The following is a 23,590-nucleotide window of genomic DNA, read 5'->3' on the forward strand; positions in this document are numbered from 1 at the left end:
ACATAAAAATGCCATAATTTATCTGTTTGAAACCTAAATCGTAATATGTTTTTTCCAGTATTTAAAGGACATCATAAGCTAACCCTATGAGGGATTTACAAGGCCTTTTAGAGAGAGATTAGAGTGCAGCTTGTGCCTCTTTTGTAGATCTAGGGTTTTGTACCCAAAAGCTCTCTAAGGTCTTTGTTGAGTTGTATGTTGAATCTTTTGTGAGATCTGAGAGGTGTTTATTTTCATACACACACATAGAGCTATCAAGATCAAGATTTGCATCAAGAACTTGATAGTGGTTTCAGTTGCTACATAAAGAACTTTCAAGAAGATCCAAAACCTTTGAGTGGAGTCTTAAAGTCACAAGTAGGAGAACTTGTGGTTGCTGTAGATCAAAGAAAGAAGTAGTCCGTGGACTCGGAGCTGTCACGTGATCATGATAGTAAGTTTTCTACTCGAGCTAGTAATAGGATCTTAGTGGTCTAAGTTCTATTGTACAAAATTCAATTCTTTCATGCATAGTGATTGGTTTTACCTTGAGAATAGTTAGGTTAAATCATTCTTAGGTTTTTTACCCGTTAAGTTTTCTTGGATCATCAGATTTTTGTGTTCTTTATATTTTCCGCTGCTTTACATGATTTGATTGTTATTGTTTTAACCTAAATCTGAATAATAAACCTAAGTATTCACTTAGTTAATTAATTAGGTTAAACAATCTAATTTACAAGGATCTAAAAACGTACAGGTTCATTTAAGAGGTATAGAAAACTTTACCACTATTCTTCTTCTTTCTATACATCTTTAAGAATTACCACTAGTGCATTGGGCCTACTTAAGATGCTACAAAACTTTTCTAGGGCTTTAGAATTTCTCGCATCAATGTAGAGGCCTGACTGTCAAGAACCATAGAAGTTAAAGTAACCAAGGTTGTTATGGTTTGCAAGATGACAACCTTAGAAACACTAGTTATATACTTTTTTTACTTTAGTGAACCTTGGCTTGGAATACCTCTAATCTTTTATTTGAGCAAGTCAGGTTGTCATAGGGAGTTTTCTACCAAGCAACTAGCAAGAGCAGAAACCAAAGAAGCTGAAAAATGAGTCCACCCCTGCTATTTTTACACCAACTACTACCATGGCTGTGATACCTTTTTCTGGTGCTGAAGATGACGAGGGACTGGGAGGAAATGGACATCAAAATTCAGGCATGCCAAGACCAAATCTTGCTTCTTCATCATCCTTCCAAAGAGAAAACTGGGTGGCCATGCACATGCAGGACTCTAGAAAGTCTGAAACTGATATCAATGTATCTTTACCTGGAGGTTAACATGATAAACTGCAATCGATTATTATCTCAAAAGTCTTGCTGACTATATTGTTCCCTGATCTTGTTTCTCTATATGTATCAAGTATTGCTTCAAATAACTAAAATTGTCTTCATATGATATTGATTATTCTAAAAGGAAGTAGGGTAAGAGTACTGAAACTTCCAACTAGGATTATACATTTTCTTATGAGGTATGACAGTTTTTAAACCTCTTAAACAATTGATTAAACCTAGGTAATTAGCCAAGTTGTTACTTAGTCCAATTAAACAAGTCTAGGTTATCACAATAATAAAGATCAAATCATGCAAAGTAGCGGAAAATAAATAACACAAGATATGATCACCCAGGAAACCAAACCGATAAAAACCTGGGGAGGATTTGACCTAGCTATCCTCAAGGTAAACTTGAATCCACTATCTTGAAAGAATCGAAGTTCATACAATAAGACTTACAGGCCCCCACGCTCGACTTCTTATTGCTACCAACCAGTAGAACTTATTGACACGACCACGTGCAAGCTCCGAATCCACGGACTCCTTCTTTCTTGGATTCCCACCAGCTCCAAGCACACCCGCTTGTGTAGTCTTTAAGCTTCAATGGCAGCAACTGAATTGATCATCAAGGTGTAGAAATATCTCCTCCTTGAAAACCCTAAGTTTGTGTAAAGGAAAGCTCCTCTAGATCTCACAAGAGATTTACACAAACCGCAAATATGAGCAACACTAAAACGTAGCTAGGGTTTGCCTTTTATACTTAGGACAAATAAGAAACCCTAAAAAACATTTTAAAACAAATAGGGCTGAGTTGGACGAATCTGCAGAAAAGCAATCTGCCCGAGCTTCGATCAGTTGAGCCTAAGCTTCAATCGATCGAGCCAAGCTGAAAGCCACAGTGCTTCCTGCTTTAAACTCGATTCCAACTTTACATTGATATACAACTTTGAGCTAGTTTTAAACACTTCTAAACACATTGTTTTGATCATGGTTTGCCAACATTACACATTAGAGTTCTAAATACATAAAATCCTAATCTTTAGAACCTAACAAGGTAGATCTGATTTGTAGGCTAATTATGTAGGTTTCTGCAGGTGTATGAGTAGGATCTTTTGATGTAGTTGCAATTGGTGATTGGCTACCCTTGTTATCATGATATCTTCTGTCATCATTTCACACTACAAAAAACGCATTCCTAAGCCGCGTTTTTTAGCCGCATTTTTCAAAAACACGGCTACAACTTTTCCTTTGAGCCGTGTTTTTCAAGAACACAGCTCCACCCTTGGTCCTATAAACACGGCTATAGACCAGCACTGAATCCGCATTTTGCCTAGGTGAGGCTATGTTTAGCTCCCCAGAACTGAAGCTGCATTTTTAAAAACGCGGCTTCAGTCCCTACCGGGGTTTTTTTTTTTTTTTTTGTAGTATAGCTTGAGCTGCATTTAATAAACGCTATGCAGCTTAGACATTTATAGAGTTGCGTTTGATTAAATGCAGCTTCTACATGGTTGGAGTTGCGTTTCTTTAAACGCGGCTTCAACTTTTAGTATAAATAAAAAAATAATAATAAAAATCCCTCAACGAAACACAATTGAAAAAAACCCTAACTCTACAGAACACTCTCAGACCACTTTGTACGATCTCAAGCTACCTCTCTATCCAACACACTCCCCTCCTTCCCTCACTTCCACCCTCTCCGAATCCCCTTCCTCCCTCCGCTCTTCCCTCCTTTCTATTCCCTTCTCATCGATCAGTAACACACACACACACACACACACACACACACACACACACACTCTCTCTCTCTCTCTCTCTCTCTCTCTCTCTCTCTCTGTATGCAATAATATATTTAGGGTTTGATTCACTAATTTTGAGTTGGGTTTACAGGCATTTGTCGATAGAGAAGAATCTGCGCTGTCAAAGCCTTGGGTCTCTCCCTCTCTCTCTCTCTCTCTCTCAATCTCACTAAAGACACTCTCACAAGGCCAACTAACAATAAGTTTTTTAAATTGTTTTTTTTTATTTGTGTTTTAGGGTTCCCATTTTTGGTTTAGGGTTTCAATTTTAGGTTTACGGTTTCGATTTTCGATCTAGGGTTTCGATTTTGGGTTTAAATGGACTTTTTGAGGGACAAGCTTCATGGGATTTTGGTATTTTGTTGTTTTCTTGCAAGAACAAAACAACCTCTCTCTCAATCTCACTCAGACCCCTCTTAATCTCCCCAACGGTAAGTTTTTAAAAATTATGAAATTTTTCAAATTTCATCTTTGAAATAAAATAACTTAACTGGCTCGATTAATTGTTGTTTGGGATTGTTGGTGTAGATTGTTGGGGTTGATAACACATTTAGAAGGAATTTTGATCGGGAAGAGTATTTGGAATGAGTTCGAGAGCGTGAAAGACATGTAATTTATTTTAATTTAAACGTTTTAAGTGGTCTGTGTTGTCTTGTCTAGTTATATTAATAGAAATTCATCATTGTTGGATGTAACTATTGCATGGATTAATTGGTGGTTGTCGTTGGTAGGTTGCATGTTGGAGTTCTTGTTTGATAACTTGTTAAAACTATCATGATTTATGCTGTATATGATGAGTTATTAAATTATTGGTGTTAGTTTGGTTAAGTTGGACTAGGGTTCTTGCTAGTTTATGATTTTATGTGATTAAGAAGTAGACAAATTAGGATGACTGTTTATTATGGTTGCTTCTGGAATTTTTATTGTAAGCCATGATGATTAAAATGATTAATTAGCTGCCTATTAATATATTTTAACATGTCCACTGTAGGTATAAAATTCCGCACATGAAAATATGATCATTTACTATTTAATTGTGTCAAATCTGTCACTTAGACAATGTCTGTATTAATGTTGATTAAAAATCTGTAGTAAGTCATATATGTTGATTGCGGAGGGTTAAAATACTAATCATGGGGCTTAAATTTAGAATCAAGTTTTACAGCTATTGAGTTTTTATTATAAGAATAACGAATTTTATTTTAAGTTCTCAAACCTGTCAATACAGACTCTAGTTTACTAACTTGTGGAAATTTAATAAGTTATAGAGAATTTATCTAGCTGAAAGCTTTATAATATATGCTAAACTTAGAGATTTGTTTTTACTTATGAAATTTCTTCTTATCACCATCTATGGACCTAGGTCAAATGACAAACCACATAAATTCTTGGTATTCTCTCTTGTGTGTGTTCGTTTCTATTTTTTCTTTCCTATCTTTGTTTCATATTAATTATTTGTTTAGGACATCTTTCTAAAACCCATATTCCGCATTTAATTTTGTGTGGGAATGCTATCTAAAGGCCACTCTCTACATCAAATTGGTAATAAGGCTTCAACTATAACAACAAATTGATATCGACTTTTCTACTTTTACAATAAATTGGCATGAATAAAAAAGGTTCCCAACCTAGGAGTTTAGGTTTGTACTTTACAGCCTAGGTTCACTACTTGAGCATTTAATTTAGTTCTTAAAGCCAATTTCGCTACCTAGGCATTTAAATTTGCTCTTCATAGCCAAGGTTCACTGCCTAGGAATTTGTTCTTCACAGCCAAGGTTCAGTACTTAGGCATTTAGACCTGTTCTTTAGAGACAAAGTTTGCTACCTAGACATTTGATTTTGTTCTTTAAAGTCAAGGTTAATTTGCTACCTAGGCATTTAGATTTGTTCTCTTTGGAGATTTTGCTAATTGGATTGTGAATCTTATTATGTAAAGCTATGTAACAATAATTTGAACAACATGACCTCCTGCATAATTTGAACAAAAAGATGGGTGCAATCTTTGGCATGAAGTTTCTGGCTCATATTGATACTTATCACTTGAATATCTAGGATAAGATTTCGTACTAGTCTTAGAGTAGATCATAAATTCCTAAGCAGAACATGAGGATCAACTAATTTAGTCGCCTAACACAGACAAATGAATGATGAATAATAGATTGTAAAGTTAAATGGAATGAGATATTAAAAATCAACCTCAACAATGATAGACTAATCATACCAGTTGGCCTTAGACAAAGGCCAAGTTCATTTCATATCCATGTTGGTTTCAAGTTTCAGGTATAGATTTAGCCACGAAGTTCATATAAATTGAGACCATTGATTCAGGTACTATTTTTCCAAACTCTGTTCATGTTTTGGTGGCATTGGATTGTCCAAAATGGCTTTACAGTTTGGCGTGTATATATCATGTATTCTTACCAAAACAATAGGTGTCAATATCCCTTTTCTTTTTGACTAAATTTTTTTCTTTTTTGGTCATACACGTATTCTAGTTATTCTTGAAATATTCCAGGTCCATGTATATTATACTTTATGCTATATAATTCTCTTCTCATAATTTGTAAATGACTAGAGCGTTCACATCCCGAAATCCTATCCTATTCTATTTTACCCTCTCAAAAAACTACTTTATCAAGTATACAATACTATTTTACAATATACCCAATATTCTAACTTTTATTTTACCATACTACACATTAAAATAATATAAAAATATTTCTCACATCTCTCTCTGATCTCTATTTCTCTTACTCTCTCAACCACCCGTCACCACCACTGCCTAGCTTCTTAGTCACACTACCCACCTCCGCTGAGCAAAATCCATAGCTAAATCCAGCCAAAATCAAAATCCAAAATCCATAACAAATCACTCGCCGATCTCCAATCCAAATCAAAATCAAAAATCAAAATCCATCGCCGATCTCCGATCCAAATCAAAATCAAAAATCAAAATCCAAAATCTATAGCAAATCACTCGCCGATCTTCGATCAAAATCCAAATCAAAAATCAAAATCCAAAATCAAAATCAAAACCAGAAACCCACCATCGACCCACGCTGCTGCTGCACCACCTGACCCACGCTGCTACTGCACCACCTGACCCACGCCCACATTAGACACAAACCCACCACCGCCAGAAACCCACACAACTCGCCGATCTCCACCGCTAGAAACCCAAATCACAAGCCAATCATACCGATCACGCTGATCCACCTAAAGACTATCATGCAAATCTCGGACCATGCTCCGGCCAACAGCGAGTCAGAGAGTGAGAGAGGGTAGATGAGAAACAGAGATGAAGAAAGAGAGAGTTGAGAAAGAAAGAGACCATCTCTCAGTCCAGAAAAAGTGAAGACAAAGCAGAGAGAGAATAAAAGTCATTAAAAAAAAAATACAATAGCGCTACAGTGCCATACTACATTTAGGATGGCACTGTAACAACATCGTAAAATTTTTTACAATTGTCATCATTTAGCAGCTCGGATGGAGCATCATTTTAAGGGTTTGATGCTAAATCAAACCTACATTTCCCATTTGGTAGTTCCAATGGGAATGCTCTTAGAGCATCCACAGCCGGAAACGCCATCCTATCCTATTTTACTATCCCAAAAAGTTACTTTATTAATTATACCATACCATTTTTCAATACACCCAACATCCCAAAACTCTATTTCTTTTCTCAGTTTATTTAAATATTCTTTTTTATTATTTTTTTACTATTTCTCTCTCTCTCTCTCTCTCTTTTCCTTTTCGTCTCTGTCCCTCAACCTCTGGCACAAGAACGGATAAGAAAAAAAAAAAAAACAACCGGCAAGGTCTCTCATGGGCTTAACACCACCACCGTTCAACCACCGTCAAACCAAAACCAAATTAAACCACCATCAAACAGCGCCACCACCCCAAAGCAGCGCCACCACCATCAAACCAAAACCAAAACTACATTAAAAAAAAAAAAACCATCAAGCCCAACGATCAACCCATTAAAAAAAAAAAAAAATCAATATCGGAGCCATTAGAGCTCCGATTCAAACCCATCGGAGCCACCACTAGCAAACCCATTCAAAACAAATCACCAGCAAACCCAGCCCTCACACCGATCCAAACTCAACCCTCACGCCGATCCAAACCCAGCTCGCCGATCCAAACCCACCATCAACTGCTTCCAGCCCACCACCATGCCCAGATCAACCCATAACCCTCACGCCCAGATCAACACAGAAACCCACAAATCCATAGCAACCCCATCGGAATCCATAACAAACCCATCGGAACCCTAGCAAACTGAACTGAGATAAAGAGGACGGAAGTGCTGAGATTGTATGGGTTTCGCCGTTTCGGGTTTGAAGAGGAGAGAGCAGAACGAAGTACAGAGAAATTGGAGAGAGAAAGTGAAATGAAATGAGAGAGAGAGGAGAGAGAAGAAGCATCAGACAAATAAAAAACTAATTTTTATTATACAATACTGCTACAGTACCATCTTACATTTGAGATGGTACTATAGCTAAATCCCAAATTTGGCATTGGCATATTGCATATAGCCTTCCCATTGTTGAGTAGTTTTGGGGCTTGAATGCCAAATGTTCCTAACATTTGGCATATACAAGCCCCACTGTTGATGCTCTTAGAGGCTTACAATGATGGGCAATGTTAAAACTTAAAAGCCACACGTCTTTATTTGGACTTAAATATTTTACCAGATTATATAGGTCTTGGACAATTGTACCATGTAAAATTGAATGCCTGTATAGGACCTATGCATTTTAAGCCATACTCAGCAAAAGAAAAAAGAAAATGGGTACATTTTAAACCATGAGAAAAGGTCGCACCCATTTTAGCATGAAATTCAGAAATTGATTGGCAGCCGATGGACAAGGCCTAGAAAGGGATCACATTAACATAAAATAAATATTTTTTGTAATAATAATAAACAAACTAGTCAAGAGTCTTATAGTTCAATTAGTTTCTTTTGGTGCTTTCAAAGGAGATATCTAGAGTTCAAATTTCCTCTCCCATATTATAACTATTGAATTATCATAAAAAAATAAATAAATAAATAAACAAACGAAGCTAAGCCATACTTCATGCTTGTCCTTTATTTTGCAGCAATGGCTAATGGTACTTGTTAATTTGTTGTATGGTAATTAATCTCTCAAGAATGACAGATTTTAGAAAAGTGGAAGATGGATTTCCCATGTATGGAAATGCTTAAGTGGTTTACCAATATATATTTTTCCCTAGTTATCTAGGCACTGCTCAGCCTGGTTTTGCCTTCTATTTCAAGGAAGCACTAAATTCTTTATGGTTCGTTTGGATTAAGGGGAATGGAAGGGGAGTAGAGTAAAATAGAGTAAATTAGTCTATTTACAGCCAACTCTACTCTACTCTACTCCCCTCCACTCCTCCTCCTTCCCCTCTCAATCCAGAAAATTATTAGGTACTCCCGGAGTACCATAAATGCATAACCCCCCTCTCACAGGAATGGTGGGTCCCACCATGAATTTAATTAGTAGGACCCATCATTCATGTGAGAGGAGAGAGTATACATTTATGATACTTCGGGAGTACACAATAATTTCCCAATCAATCCAAACAGGCACTTAATGTCTTTCCTTTTTTTTTTAATTCATAAATAAGTAATGCTGAGATGCAAAGTGTGCATTCGAATAGTTTAGGGTGTAAAGTGTAATCTGGTGTCTAATTTAGGGTGATAAAGTGTAATTAAATAAACAAAATAATTTTTCACCAATACATTTTGAATTAATCATCTACCAAAATGGAATTCAACATTTTTCTACATCTCGAAAGTCATAATTGATTCTATATTAATTTACGAATCATTTTCAATTTATAAAATCAAAAAGTCTATTATAAATCATCTTTCTTTTTTGTTGTGAAGACTACTTTTAACAATATTTATTATTCATAGCTAAAAATCCTTGTTCTGTGGTTACAATAATAAAAATATAAGAATAAATTGAAATGAAATCATTCTAAAACATGCATGCTGTTAGGATTTTAATTTTCTAATCCTTACTAAACATTGGCAGATTCCAAAATAAAATGATGATAAAAAAAAAAAAAAAAATGTGATCTTCAGATCTATGTATACCATCTACATCAAAATTTTGAGAAAAAGAAAATTAATATGAAATATATTAATATAAAAGAAAGACACGTATGCATGTTCAAGACATGGAACTACGTATCTTAGTGTAAAAATAAAACAATAACCTTGCTTAAAGGTTCTAAACCTCTTATTTCTCAGTTCACTCTTAATTTTCTTTTGATTAGGAAAATTTTTCTTTTTTAACTAAAATAATATGGTACTATAAAATACCAAAAATATTTTATATATATATATATATATATATATATAAGTTTATGTTAATTTTTTTAAGTTTGGAAGAGGGTCACATCACATACCATCTCCCACTTGGCCAGCTAACTCCTTTTTCTTAGTCACTTTAGACCAATTAGAATCCTTAACAAAAAAGATTCCTAAAGGATAAGATGAATTTTTTGACATTAAACTTAATAGATATTTATATAAATATTATATATTATTAAAAAACTAACTAAATTTAATAGAGGTAATAGATATTTATATAAATATTACATATTATTAAAAAAACTAATTAAATTTAATAGAGATTTTTAATTACTTTTTTGTCCACACACAATAATCAACAACAACCTACCACTTAGAATTTGTGTGAAAATATTATGAACATAGCATTTCTCTTTAATATATGAACACAATAAAAAAAAATTTGATACTTGAAAGGGAAAAAAAAAGTACCAAGATAGGTGTGATTAATATGTAAATATGTCAATAAATATAAAACGCCAACTAAAAGTCAAACCTTAATGGATATTATTTATATATATATATATATATATATATAAAAATATATATATTTATAAGGCTAGAAGTCAACGTTAATTGTTAATATGTACATTATTGTTGATTTAACAAAATCTCAAATCTTATATATATAAAATAAAAATAAAAATAAAAACAAAAATAAAATAAAATCTCAATGAAATTGTGGGGTCAGAGAATTTATGACCCCGGTCTACTTTACATTAGGGTCTAAGGCTCGAGCCAAGTAGAGGCATTGTCGAGTACACACAATGAAAGTCCAAATGGCCTAGGGATATGGCCGAGGACGATCTTGTCCTCGGCATCCCAGAGCGCCCCTAAAAGAAAGGACGAGCACAGTGTAGGAGCGGTCCAAGCAAAAGGCTGTCAATACTGCAATAAAGTACTCTGCGCCTAACAGGTCCATGCTCTTCACCATGCTTTTCAGATTTTACAACCACCCCCAACTACTCTGAGTATGGGCTGATAGGACAAGTATCAACCCTAGAAAGTTGAACCTACACGTGGACGTTGGAGGGAGGGTAAATGCTAGTATAAAAAAAAAAGAGAAGCAATTCAGGAAGAGGGGGACAAATCGTCTCCTGGACCATGGAGCCCTAAAAAAGGAGAATCATAAGATCAGGAAGCTCCTCGGACGAGGTCCAAGGACCGAAGCCACTCAGGCCGTACCCGAAAAAAGTCTTGTTAGATACACTGGGTTCATCCTAGTGCGAATATCATGAAAACCATGACTAACCATTGTCCGGTGACCAAGGTCTAGCCTTTCAGCCGACGCTCTACAAATTTTATTGTTTAGGCCTTTAACGTATGAACCCAATACCAGTTTGGGATCGTTACAAATTGAGTCCTTACAATTGGCGCCGTCTGTGGGAAAAGCTTATACGTTGGCACAGGCGGTGGATCGAGCTCCTATCAAACAAGGGCCTGCGAAAGCCCCTTCATCACTTCCAGCAACTCGTTATTGTTGCCCTAATGTAAAGTTCCACTAGGGGTTACGCTTCGAAGCGCCAGTGGCGCGGACAGTTCTAGGGGCTTCCAGCGTCAGGTCAATGCCCCACACCTTGGCCGAGGGGCTAATCCTCGAAACTTAAAGAAAATCTAAGTTTTTGACAGAACCAAGGTATTGCATAGTTCTCGGACTTAAACCTATGGGGAAACCAACTACTTAAAGAAAATCTAAGTTTTGGACAGAACCAAGGTATTGCATGGTCCTTGGACTCAAACCTATGGAGAAACCAATTACTTAAAGAAAAATCTAAGTTTTGGACAAAATCAAGGTATTGCATGGTCCTCGGACTCAAACTTATGGGGAAACCAACTACTTAAAGAAAATCTAAGTTTTGGACAGAACGAAGGTATTGCATGGTACTCGGACTCAAACCTATGGGGAAACCAACTACTTAAAGAAAATCTAAGTTTTGGACAGAACCAAGGTATTACATGGTCCTCGGACTCAAACCTATGGGGAAACCAACTACTTAAAGAAAATCTAAGTTTTTGACAGAATCAAGGTATTGCATGGTTCTCGGACTCAAACCTATGGGGAAACCAACTACTTGAAGAAAATTCTAAGTTTTGGACAGAACCAAGGTATTGCATGGTTCTCGGACTCAAACCTATGGGGAAACCAACTACTTAAAGAAAATCTAAGTTTTTGACAGAATCAAGGTATTGCATGATCCTCGGACTCAAACCTATGGGGAAACCAACTACTTAAAGAAAATCTAAGTTTTGGACAGAACCAAGGTATTGCATGGTCCTCGGACTCAAACCTATGGGGAAACCAACTACTTAAAGAAAATCTAAGTTTTTGACAGAATCAAGGTATTGCATGGTCCTCGGACTCAAACCTATAGGGAGATTAGTCGTTAGAAAATGGATTAAGTCCTAGACAGAATGGAAGTCCCGCCCTGTCCTCGGATCTTCAGTTCTAAGGAAACTAATGCAAACAAGTATTTAGATCCGGTATAGTCATACCTCAGTCCTCGGACTGGATGCCAAAAATGGTTAAGCCCGTGAATGTTGTCAGGAACGTGGCAAAGCACCCTAGTACTTGGCGATCCTCTCGAATGGTTCATTTTGGGTTACCCATCCTCGGATGATCACCTCATACGCAATACAGAGCATTCAGCTATTATCTCGGTTAATCTTATATGTTTAACCTACTGTAGGTTGGTATTATTGTGCCTGTTAGTCTCAATAAGTTCAAAGTAATAGCTTTTTGTTAACAAGGGTTTCGGCCCTAAGTATCGTTCCAAAAAAAAAAATAGCACATCCATTCACAAAATAACTACTGCAGAAAAGAAGGAATATGTAGAATAAAATAAAGTCATCTTTTATTAAGAGAAAGAAATTGTACAGCGTACAATGAGGGGCTTAAGCAAGCTTATACCAAAAGCTAACAACAGAAGCAAAAAGAAAAAGATACAAGGAAACGATAAATCTTTCAAAATTCTGCTCTAGTAGCGGCTACGCATGACAGGATGGCCCCATTAATGGAAGGGAAGAAGAAGTAGAAGCACCAGAATGACCCCGGTGATGGAAAAGAAGAAGAAGTGGAGGCAAAAGGAGGCACCAGTGAAGGAAGAAAGGAAGAAGCGAGGATGCCTAATCCCCGCATCAGCTCTGACTCCTATCATGCAGGTGTCATATTAGTAGCGCTCGAGAGAGAGTGGATGGTACCAACTATGAGAAATCTTAGTGCTGTCGCACTAAAAATCTGATGCGACCAACGCCTGCTTCGGATTTTGGCTGAAGAAGGAAGAGGCTTCTTTCCCACCTTGTCAAGGGAGAGAAATGTCTTGAGTCTCTATCTCCCATTACCCTGACCAGGCCATCTTGAGTCTCGGAGAGACCCAGTGCTTCTGCAGAGGGTGTGGTCCCTTCATCCCCACCTTTGCCTCAACCATATCACTCCCTAAGGCTTAATCGCACTGGTAATGAAAATTTTGAGTGCAGCTGGAGGTTTAGGAATTTGAAAAGACTGAAGGGTCTGTATGTAAAGGAAATGACCTCCTACCTTGCTTCTTATATGGAGGGCAAGTCTTGTGGCATTTAATCTACACAGATTTCCAAGAAGAGCTACAAACGAGATAATTTCCACTCGACTCCCAACATCGTCTACAATCGTTGGATTTGAATTACCTCGTAAAGGGAACTTATTAAAGACGCGCCTTGTGCACTGAAATGGCAGGAGCGCGACATGAGTAAAACTACGGAAATGTCTCATAATCAGGCGCATTTCCCAGGCAAATGAAGAGACACTGACATTTATGAAGGGCAAAGCTAGGCAAGCCATGATATAGGCCTGACATCACCAAAACCCTCCTCTCCGACCAAGGGGTCAGACAGCAGGATTTTGAGGGGCTAATGTGGGGTCAGAGAATTTATGACCCCGGCCCACTTTACATTAGGGTCCAAGGCCCGAGTCGAAGAGAGGCATTGCCGAGGACACACAATGAAAGTCCAAATGGCCTAGAGATATGGCCGAGGATGATCTTGTCCTCGGCATCCCAGAGCGCCCCTAAAAGAAAGGGTGAGCCTCTTCAGCTTTTATAACCACCCCCAACCACTCTGAGTATGAGCTGATAGGACAAGTATCAACCCTAGAAAGTTGAACCTACACGTGGACGTTGGAGGGAGGGTAAATGCTAGTATAAAAAGGAAAGAGAAGCAATTCAGGAAGGGGGGGACAAATCATCTCCCGGACCATGGAGCCCTAAAAAAGGAGAATCATAAGATCAGGAAGCTCTTCGGACAAGGTCCAAGGACCGAAGCCACTCAGGCCGTGCCCGAAAAAAGTCTTGTTAGATACGCTGGGTTCATCCTAGTGCGAATACCATGAAAACCATGACTAACTACTGTCCGGTGACCAAGGCTTAGCCTTTTAGCCCACGCTCTACAAATTTTATTGTTTGGGTCTTTAACGTACGAACCCAATACTAGTTTGGGATCGTTACAAATTAAGTCCTTACAAATATATATATATATATATATATAAGGCTAAAAGTCAAACGGTAATTGTTAATATGTACATATTGTTGATTTAACAAAATCTTAAATCTTATAAAAAAAAAAAAACAAAAAACAAAATCTCAATGAAACTTGACCGATAACCGATACATACATATATATATATATATATATATATATATATATATATATATATATAACAATAATCAAGTTAAAAATGACGTTTACATTAAATTTCATTAGGTTTTTTTTTCCTAAACAAATAGCCTGAAACAGGGCAAGGAGACAATTAGCTATGGAGACCATACTTGGCTATAAACATAATAGTACTTACTTGTTAAGGAACTCATACTTGAGGGTTCTAGAATCTAGATGACATGAGAGTTGACCTTAGATAAATAAATAAAAAATAAATACTACTATTAATTTTTTTTTAGAATCAAACACATAAGAGAGATAGAAAAAAGTTTTAAATTTTAATATAAAAGCATGTCACAAACTCCATTCAAAAGAGATAGAATAAAATTTTAATATAAAAGCACATCATTAATTCTATTCAAAAGTTAAAATAGAATAATTTATATTACATGATAATCATATTTCTGATCTGATCTCATGTTTCTATTTTATTTATTTATTATCTAACATGTCAGTGAACTTGACATGTCACGACTAGGTGTCAGAATTTTTTTTCGTTCTTTATTGCAAATTTGCATATTCTTTTATTGTTCCTTTATCAGCGTCAATTTCTTCAGTCAGAGAATTCAGCTGGGAAATTTCCTCTTACTTTGCAATCAAGATTTGCGTGGAATGTACAAAGCACACATGTAAGTGTACAGAATGACAAATATAAATGTATATATACACATAGACGGCAACGAAAACAGAAAGTACATGTATATTGCAATTGTTTTATACAATCTCTTCAAAATAATCAAATATAAAATGGTATTTGTCTTATACAATTAACTATTCTTAAAAAAAAAAAAAAAAAAAAAAAGTATTCCTCCTATTACTTCCAGAAGTAGACTTTCCGTAAATTTCTCAGAAGATTTCTTAACTTTTTAATGAATAATATTCAATCACATCGTCATATATAAAGAGAGTGAAAGAGAGCTATTTCTTCACATGAGAGCTAGGCAATATTACAGGAACCGAGTTTGGCATGAAGATAGCTTCCAATATTCCTGCACTTCTTTTGTGCCTAATAATCCTTCTAATCCTCTTGATCTTCTTTTCTTTGTCACTCTCAGCTTCTAAACAGCATAACCCTTTTCTTTCTACGTACGAGTTTATTGTTTTGAAAAAGTCTAGTCGGGGGGCTGTGTTTTTCGTGTTTAATGTTATTGTTATCACAATCTGTCGTGGGAGTTTTAAGCCATCCGATGGAGACTTTGATTACTTTCTTTCTTTCCCTCCTACAGTATATGAATTTGATGATGATACAAAAGATGAAGCAAAAGATGAAGATTATGATGATAGTGATGTTGATGACAGTGACGAGTATCATGGTGATGATGGTTATGACGAAGATGATGATGATGATGGTGAAGATAGTGATGATGATGTTGATAGTGATGATGAGCAAGTTGAGGATTTGGAGACGAGGATTGAAAATTTCATTGCCAAGGGCCATAGGCAATGGAGGGAGGAGTTGATTTATGAGAGGTTTCTTTGCATAGCAGCTACAGAGTTTCAATAAACGAGCTCTAGCTTCCAAGGTTCAAGAAAAAAAAAATGCAAGTTTGAGTTGAAAATTTGTTGTAAATTTAAGTTTTTATATATGTATATACCAAGAGTTTCTCTGGGGGGGTTGATTATAGTCTTGATAGTTCTGGTTTTTTCTAAGGCACTATTACGACTCAGCAAATGTACATTATTTGCTTGAAATATGTACAAATGAATTGTATGATATTCATAAATAGTTACAATAATATGATTTAGAAGAGTACATAAGTGTGAATGTAAGATATTCATAAATAGTTGCAGTATTTTGATTTCTATGAACATAACACTACGTTCAGTACGTTCATAGGGTTTAGGGTTTTATTGAGTCTTAAGATATGTTTAGATACCGCTTATTTTGTTAAAACTAAAAAATTATTACTGAAAGTACTGTAAATAAAAGTAAAAGTTAGTTGAAATAGTACAATAGAGCCTATAAATAGTGCCAAAAAGTATAATGAGACTTATAAATAATAGCAAAAATAAGCTGAATAGTGAAATAATTTTCATTTTTTATTCTAACCCAAACGCACACTTATAAAATCAGCTTATTTAAAGTTATAATTTCAGCCTTGATATAGCCAATTGCAGTGCTTGGAGTGATTTCTCACCATCAAATGGGGTATGCACCCCATGAATCTATTACGACTCACTTTTTGATAATTGGAAATAAAATCTAAAACATTAATGTCTTTAAATTAATTCAAAATAAAAATGTTATATCACGTCTTAAAAAAATCAAGGCATACATAAAATATTGTAAAATTTTAGAGTATATGATTATATTGTTGATAGTTCCGAGTTAATTTAATTTTTTCATGTTACTTTTAAGTATCTAAACAGAGTTATTTGAATATATTACACTTAGATTAATATTTTAACTTCACATACTAATGGCTATTTATTAATTATTTATTATTTTTTTAATTTTTTGAAATATATATTTATAGTCAACTTAAATTAATTATATGAGGTAGATTAAGCATAACAATAATTATATTAACTCTAATACTAGGCTCAAAAAATGAATTGAAACCAAGCATGGAAAAAACAAATTATAACTTATATTTACATTATATTTTCTATGTTAATCAAATAAGGTGTATTCCAAAATACCAGTGGCAAGCATGCATGTGTAAAAAAGGGGTATGAATTCTATACGAATCAAATTAATTAGTTCGGAGAAATATCATCCATCTGACATTCAACCCGAAACCCTAGAAAATGAGCTTCTTCCACTTGATATATATTCACTTAACCAACTCATAGAAACCTCCTATGACCCTTCGTGTCAAATCGAACTAATTGGGTGGGTCAGATTTTCCCGGTCCCTAATCTTACATAACCTTAACAAATGACTTAATTCTCATATCAATGCTTAATTAAGATAAACCATCTAATTTTTTTATTATTTAAAAAAAAAGTTAAGATAAATCCTCTAATTTTTTTTTTTTTTTTTTTTTTTTTTTTGAGAAACCTCTAATTTAAAATTTTGAATACAAAGATAACGTGAGATCATTCATAAGCCTCTTATTTTGGGTAGGTACATTCCTAACACTGCCAAAACAATAGAAAATGCAGAAGATCAGCCGTAGCTGCCAAGTTCTGCTAAATTTCCAATGATATTAGCATCCATTAATTGGGTAAAAGCAAGATAGTTAAGCAATTAAAATATTGTCTACTTAAAATAAATTTACTAAAAGTCTACTAGCTAGCTAGAGCAAAGTCTAATAAAGAAGGTTTCAGTTGCCAAACCAGCTTAATCATTGATGTGATCAAGCATCTGTTAATTTGAGTGAAATGGAAATATCCTGTAAAAAAAAATAATAATTTATTGACTGCCAAGTCTTCTTAAAAAAAGTTTCAGGCTTATTCAATAGAGGATGATTCATAATATAGAAGACTGTTGTGCATATATATGTATATAACATTCAAAAGATTCAGTTTACAGTAATCTTCAAGAGTGATCTAATGTCAATTTCAATCAGATTTTTTGCGTATTCATTTTCTCTTGCTAAAACTATAAAGAAGCCAAGGACTAGAGAGTTTGTCTTGGTCAATTAGGTTAGGTCGGATAATATTAACATGTTTCTCTAATAAAGATTGGTGGTTGGGTTTTCTACAGTATGATGTATGCATGTTGACGTATTTAAACCTTGTGGACCTGCTTACACTCGATTTGTTGGGTACAATGATTTAGATTTAGCCTACAAACTTTTTTATCGGAGCTAGAAAAGTTGAGGGAGGTTGCTTTATGAGTTATGTGACACAAAACAAACTCTTCCATCTCGGGGAGGCTTCTTTGTAATAATTAACTATTATAAATTACTCTATTATGTTAGAGTAAAATTCTATTTCAAAGCAAAAAATAATAATAATAAATAAATAAAACCTATAAATATTTCTCTCACATGAATGTAAAATTCATTATTTATTTTTATTTTTCTATTAGGTAAAATTCATATGTTGGTCTCACATGTATGACATTTATGAATCTCACATAAATGTAAGAGTAGTGTACGTATACCCTTATTGTATAAAAAAATATATAATATGCTCAAAGGTGATGAGTAGATGCATGATTTGTTACTCACATATTTTACATCAGAATGAATTTTTTAAGTGAAACTTATTTTACTGGAAAGAGTACATCTAGATCTTTAAAATAGACAAAAATTTAAGCAAAATTAATTTTAAAATAAGTGAGGCATGATATAATAATTTAAAGTTGTCACAACTTGTCTCCAAGAATTGGTTGTACCCTTGCTAGACACTTGTTTGATTGAAATTGCGACAAACAGTAAACCAACTTTGAAGGCTCAACAACTTAAGCTAATGATCTCCTATATGAAACCAACCCTTATTATAGTGGATTTTCTATGAGGTTAAATCCCCTAAAGTGTTTTTTCCTCTGAAGTTTTCTTTATCGGTTTTTCACTTTGTTACTAAATTTGTGTGTCTTTTACTTCTTTATATCTTTATTGCTTTTGATTTGGGGTTTTTTTTCAATTGGTAACGGAGTTTAGGTACACTGCTTAAGAATCTTTTCTTGAGTATGGTTCTTGACTCCTACATTCAATGAATAAGTAGCAATCCCTTATTATTCCCCCGTACATTGATAGAATTAAATTACTTGTCTCCTAGAGCTTCTCACTTAGGAAAATGAGTCCAATGAATGTGATATGATGAGCCGTTTCAAAATTATTCAGATGAAGAGTATGGAATTCAAGAAGCTTATAATAAGATTTTTAGGGAATGTATATAATTGAAGAAAATTTCTAAGAAATCCCTAGAAAAAATTGAATGATGTTGAACTGGAAATGTTGATCAAGCCCACAAATTGACAATAAAGTGTGAGGAAGAGAATGCTTCCCTCATGGAGAAAGTCATGAACTTAAAAAATAAGCTTGATAAGCCTAGATCTCTAAAGAAGTTCTCAAAGTGAATTTTTTTTTTTCAAATGCTCAGTTTTCAAAATTCAAGTTGTGACAGGAGTGGTTTATGATACATTAAAATGGGATCTTTTGTCCCATACTCCCATCTACATCATAGTCCCTTGCTAGTAATGAAGGAAAACAATCTTTGTCTTCCTAGTATTCTTGAAAAGTACAATGTTTATAACACTCTAGACATCATTTCAGGCCAGATGTACCTGTCTTACTCCATGTGTTTGTGAGTGGAGCAAGTGGGCCGGTTTTTTTTGGGGGGTGGGGGTGGGCGGCTAATGGGCCAAGGTTTCAAGACACCCTTCAAAACTAATTTGATATATATATTTATTGAATATGAATTTTGAAAATTTAACAATTGGATGATATGTTTTATATGTTTTTAACATGCATATAAAATTTCTTTGAAATCAGATTTTATTTACTATTTGATTAATGAACACATTTTTTATGCATACTTTTAAATCACAAAAACATAAAATTTAAACATATAATCAATGACATAATTATGGATTTTTTATCTTCTTGAAATTTTGCAAGTATGGATGATATAATAAGAACATATAATTTAACAATTATATTTTCAAAATTCACATTTAATAAAAAGATATAAAAAGAGTTTGAATGATTTATATCCAAACTAATTTGGAGAGAAACTTTTTCTATGCTAATGTATTTAGAAAAAATCTAGATCATACCCTTTTGTGCTACAATTTTGATGTGTTAGGCTGTAAATAGTAGAGAGAGAAAAAATTATGGGTTAATATGAAAGTAACAAAGAGTCAGTCACAATATGCCACACATGATAGTTGTGAATAAGAGTGGGGTCCTAGTATTACCTAATGTGTCTAAGGGGGCAGCCAACCAAAAAATTAAACTATACCAGTAGGGTACTTATCAGTAAAAAGCACAGGCGGAGCCAAGGGGGGCCATGGCCCCCCTGAGTTTTGAAACTCTTTTGATAATAGTAATAAAATGAAATAAAAAATAAATAATAAAAATAGGTAGAAATTAATTACCGTGGTCCCCCGTAATATTTTTGACAAAAAATATATACAACAATTTCAATCCTAAAAACTAAATAACTATGGGTCTAGGACTAGAATAAAGTAATGCAGCTGTAGGTCCTTCGCATGACTGAGTAGTTTAGTACTTAAATTAAATTTATTATAATTTGTTAATAGTAATTTGTTAGTTGTTTGTTTAATTGATATTAGTGGCTTGGATAATTAAATTAAATTATCATTATAAACTTGTTTATTCTATCAATTTGAGGTATTGAGGTTATAAAATTTAATATTCAAGATTTCATATTTCGTAATAACTTATGGAAGAAAGATCTACAAGTGATGCAAAAATGACCTCTCATGTTGTTTGTACCAATTTAGTTTAGCATCAATTATAAGTGATTTTAGTGCCATGAAAGAGCGTAAAAGCAACCTTTTTAAGTTAAAGTTAATTTGTGAAATTAAGATTTTTTTAGTCTCCCCTTAAAAAAAAAAAAAAAAAATTTTTAGTCCATTTTTTATACATAAAAACTTTATTGTGTTTACCTTGGCCTCCCCTGAAAATATTTCCTAGCTCTACCACTGCTAATAAGATGGAAGTTTCAAGTATGACAAGAATATATGAACTTCCAAGAGAGAGAGAGACAGAGAGAGAGAAAAAAAAAAAAACCAAATTAGCACTATTATAAAAATAATCTTAGCTCCAAATATAATCCTTAACCCCATAAAAAAACCAAATAACAGCAAAATTAGCCCAAGCAATAATAAGATTAGACCAAAATATAAATAAAAGAACAAAATATTCAACAAAAATCCCATTAAAAAATAAATAAAAATCTTCGATCATTCAAATTCGTAACTCATTTAACTCATTTCATAAAATAATATTTAATTTCATTTTTCATTAAAAAAAAAGGTATATCAAGAGAGATATTATGGCACAATGCCAATATCTATGCTCTTCTCAGTTTTGAAATATCAACATTGATAGTAAAACTATTATACAATAGTTTCAAAATATGAAAACTTGCAGAAAGAAATTGTAAAATACTAAAATTCATATATTTGTATATATATGTGTGTTTTTTGTTTTGTTTTTGGTAATATTGATATATTCAAGTTCTTTTTTTATTAGATTTTGTATAATTTAAAATTTTTAACGACTACTTAAAAAAAAAATTTCTTAAACTTGTCATTGTAGGTTTATAAGTGTGTGGGACTATCACGCTCTGTTTGTTTCGCTGGAAAACTTTCTGTAAAGATAGTTTTCCAGATTTTCCAGTGTTTGGTAGCACAAAAAAAACCTGGTCAATGGAAAACTATCTTTGGTCAACGGAAAACTCTAATAAAAATAAAGCTTATTTTCTATAGGTTGTTTTCCAAAAAAAAAATTTGGAAAACAATCTCTCTCTCATGCATTGCATCTCCTATAAATATTATCTTCGTCTATAACTGTGGGAAACATAATTTTTTGGCACCTTCTCTCTCTCATGGTAAGTTTTCTCGCTTTTTCTCTCTTCCTTTTGCTTTTTCTCTCCTCATACCCTCATTGTCACTAACTCTAGTATCTCCTCTTCCCATAGATCTCTCTCTTTAATTGTCTCTCTTCTCTCTTTTCTCCATGTTTCTCTTCCCCTCTGTAACACAATTCTCATATTAGATTTTTTTTTTCCTTCACTGATCGGTCAATAGCTCCTACTTGCAAAGGAAAACAAATTTGCAGCGGTAATTATTTCATTCCTCTCTACCAAAATCTCAATTCTTTACTTTAAATTTCAAGCTCGATTTTCTTTTTTCTCTAAGAAATTTTCGGTTTGATTGATTCCAGGTAGAAGTTACTTCCTTTTCGTACATAAAGTGCAAAAAAATAAAATAAAATAAATAAAAAAAGGAGAAGAAGAAAGAATGAATGAAGTAAAAGATGAAAATTTTAAACATGGTACCTATATTACTCTAAATTGCTTTTACATGAGACAATCTTTACTATGTACTAATAATATTGTTATATAATGAAAATTGCATTTGTTGGCAAATACTATGTAGTGATGATATATTATGTAGTATATTATGTAAATACATAATTTAGAGTAATATTGAAGACTTGTGATTGACCATAGTAGACAAATGGTTGATATGTGTGTGCGTGTGTACATATGTTACTGTCTATTTATACAAGCAAAATGAGTGGTAGTGATTATGAAAATTTGACAACTAATTAATTTTGATTGTATCTATTGTCAAAATTTTAGTATGAAAACCAAATTTATTCTTGGTTTTTTATTTATAATGATTACGTTAGTTAGTTTTCATAATATACATGTTTTAAATTATACAATAAATATTTTAGAAAAAATTGCATACCAAACATCAGAAAACATTTTTAAGCTCATTTTCAAGGTTGTTACCAAACACTGGAAAATAAGACAGTTTTCTAGAAAATGCTCTTTGGAAAATAAATCATTTTCTAAAAAACGTTAATACTGAAACAAACAGAGCGTCAAATATGAAAGAGATGGTTTTATACATTGAGCAAGATCTAGGTACAGTATTTAAGTAATGTTCTTTAGATTCCTTTTTTAAGATTCTGCCACGTGAATTTTTTTTCATAAAAAAGAAGTGTATTTTTTAGTTAAGTAGTCACATGACTAAATCTTAAGAGGAGAATCTAAGAAACAGTACCTAAAATACTATAACTAAATTTTGTCCTTTTACGTTAGTCTCATCTCATGGTGGACTTTTTGAGCCTGATTTAGCCATTGGTAGTGCTCATCACCTAAAAGAGCAAGTTGCTTCAATTATTATGTTGAAACTTGAAAGTGTACGTCTTTAATTATCTCCGACTATGCATCGATCACGTGGTAGAAGACTAAACACCTCAAGCTAGCAAATAGCAATCGACACGTAGCATGCATATGCTCGACTCTAATTTAAACTTTACAAAACGAAAGTCAGATAAACTTTTTAATTGATTGTTAATAGGCTTATAAACTGAGGTTTTATGCCGTAAAGATACCAAAATATACCCTACAAGAAATGTTAGTTAATTTCCAATATGCCGAAAGTTTTCCTTATCATCTTGACTATTCTCAAACTTATCATCTTTTTCTTGAATTATACTTTACTGGCAATTGCTTAGCACTTTCTTTCCATTCCCAAAGAAAAGTTAGATTCCAATTCCAACTATATCACCTTGATTAATTATTCACGAACTTAACTGATGATGAACTGATCGTCAGTTTATTATGATCGTCCAGATGGAAGCCGTCCCTCACCAATCCAATCTTCTACAATTCGTGGACGAAAGAAAGGAAGTAGTTCGCCGGCGTTGTGCCTGCAAAAATGTCTCCGATGCCAAAGTCAGAAAGATTGACAAAGGAGAGCAATGAGAGTAATGTGTTAGAGTATTTTTCTTACCCTACCCCCTTTAGGGTTCAGTCTTTATATATG

The 23,590-nt window shown here is 33.9% G+C and overlaps 2 protein-coding genes across 6 annotated transcripts in view; one reads left to right on the forward strand and one right to left on the reverse strand.

The window, feature by feature from the left end:
* The window catches only part of LOC126697097 (pheromone-processing carboxypeptidase KEX1-like), a 54,313-nt gene extending 38,539 nt beyond the window's left edge, over positions 1 to 15,774 (forward strand). For 2 of the 3 annotated variants that reach the window (XM_050393937.1, XM_050393936.1), the window contains one exon: positions 15,423 to 15,774. In XM_050393937.1, the coding sequence (XP_050249894.1) occupies positions 15,423 to 15,623 (201 nt within the window). In that variant the 3' untranslated portion in view covers positions 15,624 to 15,774. Of the gene's footprint in view, positions 1 to 14,720; positions 14,740 to 15,422 lie in introns of those variants that run through there. The other variant, XR_007646152.1, reaches the window with a different exon arrangement.
* Positions 1 to 23,590, reverse strand: part of LOC126697098 (protein cornichon homolog 4-like) — a 98,594-nt gene that overhangs the window by 54,421 nt on the left and 20,583 nt on the right. The gene's annotated exons all lie outside the window — the stretch shown is intronic.

This window comes from Quercus robur, chromosome 8 (genome assembly GCF_932294415.1).
Source record: "Quercus robur chromosome 8, dhQueRobu3.1, whole genome shotgun sequence".
Taxonomy (NCBI): domain Eukaryota; kingdom Viridiplantae; phylum Streptophyta; class Magnoliopsida; order Fagales; family Fagaceae; genus Quercus; species Quercus robur.